Source organism: Cebus imitator, unplaced genomic scaffold (genome assembly GCF_001604975.1).
Source record: "Cebus imitator isolate Cc_AM_T3 unplaced genomic scaffold, Cebus_imitator-1.0 Scaffold234, whole genome shotgun sequence".
NCBI lineage: Eukaryota > Metazoa > Chordata > Mammalia > Primates > Cebidae > Cebus > Cebus imitator.
This window is the reverse complement of record NW_016107549.1, coordinates 1,670,185-1,680,344: the sequence shown is the minus strand read 5'-3', so window position 1 is coordinate 1,680,344 and position 10,160 is coordinate 1,670,185. Positions and strand designations below refer to the sequence as shown.

Sequence of the window (10,160 nt, the reverse complement as noted above, 5' to 3'; positions counted from 1 at the left end):
TGTTGACCAGGATGGTCTCGATCTCTTGACCTCGTGACCCACCCGCCTCGGCCTCCCAAAGTGCTGGGATTACAGGCGTGAGCCACCGCGCCCGGCTGATTTATATATTTTTATATATTAAGTTGACTATTTTGTAGGTTTCCTGCTATCTTTCCTAATGGAAGAAGATAGGAATTTGTCTTCAGAGTCAGCCTTGGGTTCAAGTCCTAACTTTGTTTCTCTTTCACTGTGGCACTTGAATGAAGGACTCCCTCATCCTCTCTGTGCCTCAGTTTCCCCATGTGTAAAGTGAAATAATAAGCATCCTACTCTCATGATGATGATGGTGGCGGTCTCCATCTTTCCCCTGAAGGGCCGCAGCAGCAAGGCCAAGAAACCACCCGGGGAGAATGACTTTGATACCATCAAGCTCATAAGCAACGGTGCCTATGGGTGAGCCACCCGGGGCTCTGGCGGGGGGAGGGTGGCGGAGGCCGGGTGTCTCGGAGGTGACGGCCGGTCCTCGCTCTCTCCCCCTGCAGCGCTGTCTACCTGGTGCGGCACCGCGACACGCGGCAGCGCTTTGCCATGAAAAAGATCAACAAGCAGAACTTGATCCTCCGCAACCAGATCCAGCAGGCCTTCGTGGAGCGCGACATCCTCACCTTCGCCGAGAACCCGTTTGTGGTTGGCATGTTCTGCTCCTTCGAGACCCGGCGCCACCTCTGCATGGTCATGGAATATGTGGAAGGTGTGGCTGCCTGCGGGGCTGCAGGGAAGATGGGGCCGTGCTCACTGGTCAGGCCTGCGGGTGGCCTGCCTGAGCCACAGTCACCACATTGATTCATCGGCCTGTATGTTTAGCCACCTATTTATTTCTCCTGTCATTGATTCGTCCCTCCATTTCACTTATATATTTATTCAGTCATCTATGGATTTGTTTTTCATTTCATTCAATATAGATATATTCATTCTATGACCCATTATCCATCCATCCATCCTTCTGTCTATTGACTTGCTAATCCATCTGTTTTTCCATCCATACATCCATGACCGTGTTTGTTTGTATTTTAGTTATCTGTTTATTCATTTATCTATTTTTTGAGACAGTCTTGCTCCATCGCCTAGGCTGGAGGGCAGTGGCGTGATCTTGGTTCACTGCAACCTCCGCCTCCTAGGCTCAAGCGATCCTTATGCCTCAGCCTCCCAAACAGCTGGGATTACAGGCCTGTGCAACCATGCCCGGCTGATTTTTCTATTTTTAGCAGGGACAGGGTTTCGCCACATTGGCCAGGCTGGTCTCAAACTCCTGACCTTAAGTGATCTGCCTGCCTGGGCCTCTCAAAGTGCTGGGATTATAGGCATGAGCCACTGTGCCAGGCCTGTTTTATTTATTTATTTTTGAGACAAGATGTTACTCTGTTGCCCAGGCTGTAGTGTAGTGGTGTCATCACAGCTCACTGCAGCCTCAAACTCCTGGGCTCAAGAAATCCTCCCACCCCCACTTCCCAAATACCTGGGACTACAGATACAGACCACCACACTCAGCTAATTAAAAAAAAAAAAAAAATTTAAGCCGGGCACAGTGGCTCATGCTTGTAATCCTAGCACTTTGGGAGGCCAAGGCAGGTGGATCACCTAAGATCAGGAGTTTGAGACCAGCCCGGTCAACCTGGCAAAACCGTGTCTCTACTAAAAATACAAAAAATTAGCCAGGTGTGGTGGTGGGCACCTGTAATCCCAGCTACTCAGGAGGCTGAGGCAGGAGAATTGTTGAAAACGGGGGGTGGATGTTGCAGTTAGCTGAGATCATGCCACTTCACTCTAGCCTGGGAAAAAGAGTGTAACTCCATCTCAAAAAAAAAAAAAAAAATCTTTTTTAGGTTGGGCATGGTGGCTAACTCTTGTAATCCCAGCACTTTGGGAGGTCAAAGTGGACAGATCACTTGAAGTCAGCAGTTTGAGAGCCACCTGGCCAACATGGCAAAACCCCTTCTCTACTAAAAATACAAAAATTAGCCAGAAAGTGCATTCCTGTAATCCCAGCTACTCCTGTGGCCGAAGTGGGAGGATCATTAAAACACGGGAGGCGGAGGTTGCAGTGAGCCAGGATTGGACCACTTCATGCAGGCTAGTCTGAGCTCACCCTGCCTCAGCTTCCCAAAACATTGGGATTACAGGCATGAGCCACTGCGCCCAGCCTATATCTGTTTATTCATCCATCCATCCATTTGTCTATGTGGTTGTCCATCTGTTTATCCATCCGTATGTCTGTTTACCATGATATGCCTGTTTTTCTAAATTAAGACTTCATTATTTTGAGAAGTTTTAGTTTACACAAAAATTCGTGCGATAGCACATAGAGTTCTCACATACCCTCTCCCACATTCCCTCCAGTTTGCCATATTTATTTACGTCTTGTGTTAGTGCGGGAAATTTATTATAAGTGATAAACTAATAGTGATATTATTACTAACTAAAGTCCATAGTTTACACTAGGACTTTATTATACATCTATTTTTGTTGTTGTCATTGTAACTTTTTTTTGAGACAGAGTCTCAAAAAATGCAATGGCATGATTTCGGCTCACTGCAACCTCTGCCTCCTTGGTTCAAGCAATTCTCCTGTCTCAGCCTCCCAAGTAGCTGGGACTACAGGTGCCCACCACCATGCCCAGCTAACTGTTGTATTTTTAGTAAAGATGTGATTTCACCGTATTGGTCAGGCTGGTCTCAAAGTCCTGACCTCAAGTGATCCATCCACTTTGGCCTCCCAAAGGACTGGGATTACAGGTGTAAGCCACCACACCTGGTCTGTTTTTGTTATTTAAAAAAAAAAAAAAAAAACTGGCCAGGTGAGATGGCTCACGCCTGTAATCCCAGAGGCAGGTGGGTCACTTGAGATGAGGAATTTGAGCCCAGCCTGGCCAATGTAGTAAAACCCCATCTCTACTAAAAATGCAAAAATTAGCCAGGTGTGATGGCATGTACCCTGTAGTCCCAGCTACTCTGGAGGCTGAGGCAGGAGAATTGCTTGAGCCCAGGAGGCAGAGGTTGCAGAAAGTGGAGATTATACCACTGCACTCCAACTTGGGTGACAGAGTAAGGCTCCATCTCAGCAACAACAACAACAAAATGTAAAGGCTGTGTTCTGAGGAAGAACCCAGGGGCAGGTCCAGCCGGTCGAAACTGTATAGCTGTTTTTTAGCCATCCATCTTTATTTTCATTTATTTATTTTTTGAGATGGAGTCTCACTCTGTCACCCAGGCTGGAGTGCAGTGGCATGATCTCGGCTCACTGCAGCCTTTGCCTCAGCCTCCCCGAGTAGCTGGGATTACAGGCGTGTGCCTTCATGCCCGGCTAATTTTGTATATATGTGTGTGTATGTGTTTGTGTGTGTGTGTGTGTTTGTGATGAAGTTTCACTCTTGTTGCCCAAGCTGGAGTGCAATGGCTCGATCTTAGCTCACTGCAGCCTCTGCCTTCAAGGTTTAAGCAATTCTCCTGCCTCAGCCTCTGGAGTAGCTGGGATTATAGGCGCACGCCACCATGCCCAGCTAATTTTTTGTATTTTTAGTAGAGACTGGGTTTCATCATATTGGACAGGTTGGTCTCAAACTCCTGACCTCAGGTGATCCGCCTGCCTCGGCCTCCAAAGTTCTGGGATTATAGTTGTGAGCTACTGTGCCTGGCCTTTGAATATATTTTTCTCTTCATTTGTTCATCTGTTTATCATCCACTCACTCACCATGAGTCAATCCACCAATGCCCTATTTATCTATTATTCCATGTCCATCTGTCCATTACCTTTTTTTTAATTTTGATACAAGGTCTCACTCTGTCGCCCAGGCTGGAGTGCAGTGGCAGTGGCATGCTCACTGCAACCTCAGCCCCCCCGGATTCAAGCGGTTCTCCTGCCGCAGCCTCCCAAGTAGCTGGGATTATAGGCATGCACCACCATGCCTGGCTAATTTTTGTATTTTTAGTAGAGACACGGGTTCACTATGTTGGCCAGGCTGGTCTGGAACTCCTGACCTCAGGTGATCCTCCTGCCCCAGCCTCCCAAAGTGCTGGGATTACAGGCGTGAACCACAGTGCACGGCTATATATTGTTTTTAATCAATCCATCTGTGCATGTATTCACCCAAAATGTTAAGCCATGTATTATTCAAAAGCACACATGGTGTGGCTATTAGGACACACACATGATCCCTGGGGCCTCAGCTGTGCCACCTCCAAGCCTTCCAGTCAGCCATCCAGTCACTCAACAAATGCCTCCTCATCATCTCCCTCATGTCACATGCTGTGCTAGGTGCCAGTGGCACAGAAGGGGCCCAGGCAGAGACATCTCCCAGTCATGGAGGGAGGTTCCATTCTGGTTTGTATAGACAGGCATTAAACAAACAAAGCAAGCCAAAGGAGATAAGGAGATTTCATTTCATTTCATTTATTTATTTAGAGATGGAGTCGCACTCTTTTGCCCACGCTGGAGTGCAGTGGCGCGATCTTGGTGCATCACAACCTCCATCTTCTGGGCTCAAGCGATTCCTATGCCTCACCCTCCTTAGTAGCTGGGACTACAGGTACACCACTACCGTGCCCAGCTTACTTTTATATTTTTAGTAGAGACGGGATTTTACCATGTTGGCCAGGCTGGTCTTGAACTCCTGACTTCAGGTGATCGGCCCACCTTGACCTCCCATAATGCTGGGATTACAGGCATAAGTCACCTCACCCGACCAGGACATTTCATAGTGAGGACAGGAGGTCAATGAGGGTGGAGGAGGTGATGGGGAGGCAGGCAGGGAGCTTTTAGAGCATGGATTATGATGGGATAAATGAGCTGGTGGTGCAAAGTCTCTTAGGTGACAATCTGGATTTGGAGGAGTGGCAAGAAGGCCCACGGGAGCTGAAGCCAAGCAAGGGAGGGGAGATGAGGATGAAGGGGCGCTGGATGAGGAGGGCGTTCCAGAGACTGGAATGGCATTGGATTTCATTCTGAGGAAGGCCACTGGAGCATTGTTTTTTGTTTTTTCTTTTCTTTTCTTTTTTTTTTTTTTTTTTGAGGTGAATTCTCACTCACACTGTCACCCAGGCTAGAGTGCAGTGGAGTGATCTCGGATTACTGCAACCTCTGCCTCCCAGGTTCAAGCAATTCTCCTGCCTCAGCCTCCTGAGTAGCTAGGATTACAGGCGTGTGCCACCACATCTGACTAATTTTCATATTTTTAGTAGAGATGGGTTTTCACCATGTTGGCCAGGCTGGTCTCGAACTCCTGGCCTCAAATGATCCAACCCCCTTGGCCTTCCAAAGTACTGAGATTACAGGTGTGAGGCACCTCACTAGGCCTTGTTTTGTTTCGTTTTTACTGCGTTGTTGGGGCTGGAGTGCAGTGGTGTGATCACAACTCACTGCAGCCTTGTACTCCTGGGCTCAAGCCAGCCTCCCACCTCAGCCTCCCAAGTAGCTGAAACTATAGGCAGCCACCACCATGTCAAGCTAATGGAGGGTTTTAAGTAGATTTGACATGATCAGATTTATGTGTTAAGAAAATCCATTTGGAGATCAGGTACAGCGGCTCATGACAGTAGTCCTAGCACTTCGGAGGCCAAGGTGGGCAGATCACTTGAGATCAAGAGTCCACGACCAGCCTGCCCAACATGGTGAAACCCTGTTTCTACTAAAATTACAAAAATTAGCTGGGAGTGTTGGTACATGCCTGTATTCCCAGCTACTCAGGAGGCTGAAGAACAAGAATCACTTGAACTCAGGAGGCGGAAGTTGCAGTGAGCTGAGATAGAGCCACTGCACTCTAGCCTGAGTGACAGAATGAGACTCTGTCTCAAAACAGAAGAAAAGAAAAGAAAATCCATTTGGTCCCTGTGGGCAGAGCAGAATCAGAATAGGAGGTAGGTGACTGCTCTAGTCCAGGGTCATGGTGGAGGTGGAGCGAAGGGGGAAGAATTAATATCTCTGTGGTGGGTTCTGAGTACACAATAGGTGTACTCAAATGTAGAGTCCTGGGCTCCACCCTCAGAAAGTTTCTGAAATCTGGCAGAAAAGATAATAGAAAAAAGAAAGAAATCTATTGGCTTTCTTGGTCATTGATGATTGAAACACCAATATTACCTTTAGGAATGGCTGGATCTAGGTGCTCAAACCATTCCATCAGGAACCTCTCCATCTCTTGGTTCTGAACTCCCACGTGTGGGCTTCATTCTAGACAAGCCATCGTGTAGCAAGTTTGCCATCTAGCAGATCTCAGTTTAGATTCTGTGAGCTTAGCAATTCTTACAGGAGAAGAGTGAAAATTCCAAGGGTTGACTCACTGGAGCAACTTGGGTTATATACTGACCAAGTTGCCACAGGTGGAAGGAAATCTAGGCTTTGTAAGAAGAAAAGGAAATAGATATTGATAGACTGAAATACCAATGTCATTTACAGTAAGTCTGGTGATGGCGCAGGTGTAGTGGCCATCACTTTGGGAAGCTGAGGCAGGAGGATCCCTTGAACCCAGGAGTTCAAGACCAGCCTGGGCAACACAATGAAACTCTGTTTCTACAAACCGCCCCCCTTTTTTTTTTTTTTTGAGACAGTCTTGCTTTGTCACCCAGGCTGGACTATAGTGGCACAATCTTGGCTCTCTGCAACCTCTGCCTCCTGGGTTCAAGCAATTCTCCTGCCTCAGCCTCCCGAGTAGCTGGAATTACAGGTGCCTGCCACCATGCCAGGCTAACTTTTGTATTTTTTTGTGGGAATAGGGTTTCACCATGTTGGCCAGGCTGGTCTCAAACTCCTGACCTCAAGTGATCCGCCCACCTTGGCCTCCCAAAGTGGCTGGGATTTCAGGTGTGAGCCACTATGCCCGGCCTTAAAGAACAATTTTTTAAAAATTAGCTGGGCATGGTGGGCTCACATCTGTAGTCTCAGCTACTCAGGAGGGTAAGCAAGAGGATTGCTTGAGATAAGAGATTGAGGCTGCAGTGAGTTGTGATTTTGCCACCACACTCTAGCCTGGGCAATGGAGCAGGAAAAATCTCAAAAAGAAAAAAATCTGGAGAAGGCCAAAAATATGCATCTAAGGCTCCTAGGGTCAAGGTTCAGACATCAGGAGTTAGAGGTGCTTCCAGATGCAGTTGATAAGTGGGCAGCCTCACTCACCAACTAAATGTCACCTCCAACAACAACTGCCTGCATGACCCAGCCTCTCTTTGAGTCTCCATCTCTTTGTGTATAAGATGAGCTGATGACACCAACTTTGGAGGATGGCTAACAGGACAAGAAGAACCCAGTAGAGAACCTGGAGAGAGGGAGGCTCCTCTCTGAGCCTCAGTTTCCCTTATCTGTAAATGGGTATACAGCATAACATGAGAAGTTGGGGCTATGGCGCATGTCCAGAGGGAGGAATGTCTCCCTCTTTACATGGGCCCATTCCCTGGCTTGCAGGCGGTGACTGTGCCACCCTGCTGAAGAATATCGGCGCGCTGCCTGTAGAGATGGCCCGCATGTACTTTGCTGAGACGGTGCTAGCCCTGGAGTATTTACACAACTATGGCATCGTGCACCGCGACCTCAAGCCTGACAAGTGAGCTTTGATCTTTCCCATCACTTCCTCTCTGCTCCTCGGGAGGCCAGGAGGCAGAGTGAAAGGGCCTTGTCCCTGAGACCCCCGCCTCTGCCTGCAGCCTCCTTATCACCTCCATGGGTCACATCAAGCTCACGGATTTCGGCCTCTCCAAGATGGGGCTCATGAGCCTCACCACCAATTTGTATGAAGGCCACATCGAGAAGGACGCCCGGGAGTTCCTGGACAAACAGGTGTGTGTGCGGGCATGGGGGTCGCTGCGGGTGGACTGACCCGGCAGGACCTCGGGGGCCCAGGGCCTGGTGGGGGGCACAGCTCTCCCTCGAGGGCCCTCCTGTGGCCAGGGCGTGGGCTGACAGCCTACCCCCAGGTGTGTGGGACCCCAGAGTACATCGCACCCGAGGTCATCCTGCGTCAAGGCTATGGCAAGCCAGTGGACTGGTGGGCCATGGGGATCATCCTCTACGAGTTCCTGGTGGGCTGTGTGCCCTTCTTCGGAGACACGCCAGAGGAACTATTTGGACAGGTCATCAGTGGTATGTGGCTATGCAGTGCACAGGGGTAGGGCATGGGGTGCACGGGGAGATGGACTGGCTCAGGGTTCCAGGGACTTCAAAAGTGACCCCTCATAGGATCCCTTGGACTCTGGAGGTCAAGGCTGCAGCGAGCCATGATCGTGCCACTGCACTCCAGCCTGGGTAACACAGTGAGATCCTGTCTCAAAAAAAAAAAACAACAACAAAAAACGGTTGGGTGTGGTGGTTCATGCCTGTAATCCCAGCACTTTGGGAGGCTGAGGTGGGCGGATCACCTGGGATCAGGAGTTCAAGACCAGCCTGACCAACATGGAGAAACCGGCATCTCTACTAAAAATACAAAATTAGCCAGGCATGGTGGTGCATGCCTGTAATCCCAGCTACTCTGGAGGCTGAGGCAGGAGAATCACATGAACCCAAGAGGCGGAGGTTGTGGTGAGCCGAGATCGCGCCGTTGCACCCCAGCCTGGGCAACAAGAACAAAACTCTGTCTCAAAAAAAAAAAAAAGACACTCCCAAGTCCCGTTTTGTTTTGCAGATGACATCCTGTGGCCCGAGGGAGATGAGGCCCTACCCACAGAGGCCCAGCTCCTCATATCCAGCCTCCTGCAGACCAATCCTCTGGTCAGGCTTGGGGCAGGTAAGTCTGCCATGCAGAGGAGCTGAGGGCAGAGGGCCCAGTGATGGAGAGTAGGACTCCAAAACCCCAGGCCCAACCTGTGCTGTGGCCCTGGGCCCGAAGAAATGGAGCTCCGGGCTGGGTTGCTGGACTGACTGGCCATCAGCTGTGGCTGAAATTCTTTCCCTCCCAGGCGGCGCTTTTGAGGTGAAGCAGCACAGTTTCTTTCGAGACTTGGACTGGACAGGGCTGCTGAGGCAGAAGGCCGAGTTCATCCCCCACCTAGAGTCGGAAGATGACACTAGCTACTTTGACAGTGAGCGGGGACACGAGGCACACGACCTGGGTCAAGGGGTGGGCTCCGGGAAAAGGGACCCTGGGGTAAGTAAACCCTGGGATAGGGCCCGGTTAGGTACCACGACGTGATGCCTAGGTGCAAAGGCGGTATTTTTGGTAGGGTCGGGACTTTCTCGGGGACGGGGCCACGTGGGTGCGGAGCTAACACAGGGGTGGGGCTCCGGCCAGAATGTAGGTAAGAACCTAAGATTGGGGTAGGTCTGGGGCCTGGACAGGGGTGAGTTATGAGGGTGAGCCTGGATATGAGCTAGAGAGACGTGCTAGAGTTCAAAATGGCCTGGGGTGAGGCCAGGGTGCAGAACGCTGTAGGTGCGATCTGGGGGTGTGGCCTCTTTGGAGGTGGGGCTAGACGGTGCCACTGAGAATGAGGCAAGGACCTAGCCTGGGAGCAGAGCCTAAATTAAATACACTAATGGGGCAGGGGCGTGGCCTGACCCGCAGACCTGTAGACCTGACTTGACCAGGACTGGGCTCCTGTGGGGATGTGATATGAAGAGGAAAGCCGTACCCGCAGTTGCAGCCCATACCCCCTCCCCAGCCCGCTCAGACAGGTATCACCACGTGAACTCCTATGACGAGGATGACACGACGGAGGAGGAGCCCGTGGAAATCCGCCAGTTCTCTTCCTGCTCTCCGCGCTTCAGCAAGGTGTGCCAAGGCCGGGTGTGGGACAGGGCGAGACCCCTGGAGGGATGGGGCTTGGAGAGACAGTGAGAAACAGGTTCCCTGGTACCCAAGGTCTCAAGTGCCGGAAGTTATTGATGGGGCGGGGGTCTGAGAGCGGTAAGGCCACGCGGGAGGCAGATTCAGGAGTCTATGGGACGGGCCTTTGGCACTGACTGGAATCTAACAGGAATCAGGACAGTAGGGCAGATGAGGCCATGGTGGGGCGGGGCTAGGTCTGGACGGGGCGGGGTCAGGACGTGGGAATGAGGCCAGCAGCCAGGGCGGGGCAAAGCCCTGAGAGGTCTTGCTTTCACTTATTTATTTATTTATTTTTCATCCAGCCCAAAATGTCAAATTTATTTATTTTTCTTTTACATTTTCTCATTTTCTTTTCTTTTCTTTTCTTTTTTTTTTTTTT

General features: G+C 50.2%; 1 protein-coding gene across 4 annotated transcripts in view; it reads left to right on the top strand.

Annotated features, from left to right (window-relative positions):
• Nucleotides 1–10,160, top strand: part of MAST1 (microtubule associated serine/threonine kinase 1) — a 45,769-nt gene that overhangs the window by 27,444 nt on the left and 8,165 nt on the right. For all 4 annotated transcript variants that reach the window (XM_017497780.2, XM_037727574.1, XM_017497781.2 and 1 more), the window contains 8 exons: nt 353–432; nt 522–730; nt 7,426–7,564; nt 7,665–7,797; nt 7,935–8,100; nt 8,639–8,740; nt 8,913–9,035; nt 9,615–9,724. In XM_017497780.2, the coding sequence (XP_017353269.1) occupies nt 353–432; nt 522–730; nt 7,426–7,564; nt 7,665–7,797; nt 7,935–8,100; nt 8,639–8,740; nt 8,913–9,035; nt 9,615–9,724 (1,062 nt within the window). The remainder of the gene's footprint in view (nt 1–352; nt 433–521; nt 731–7,425; nt 7,565–7,664; nt 7,798–7,934; nt 8,101–8,638; nt 8,741–8,912; nt 9,036–9,614; nt 9,725–10,160) is intronic.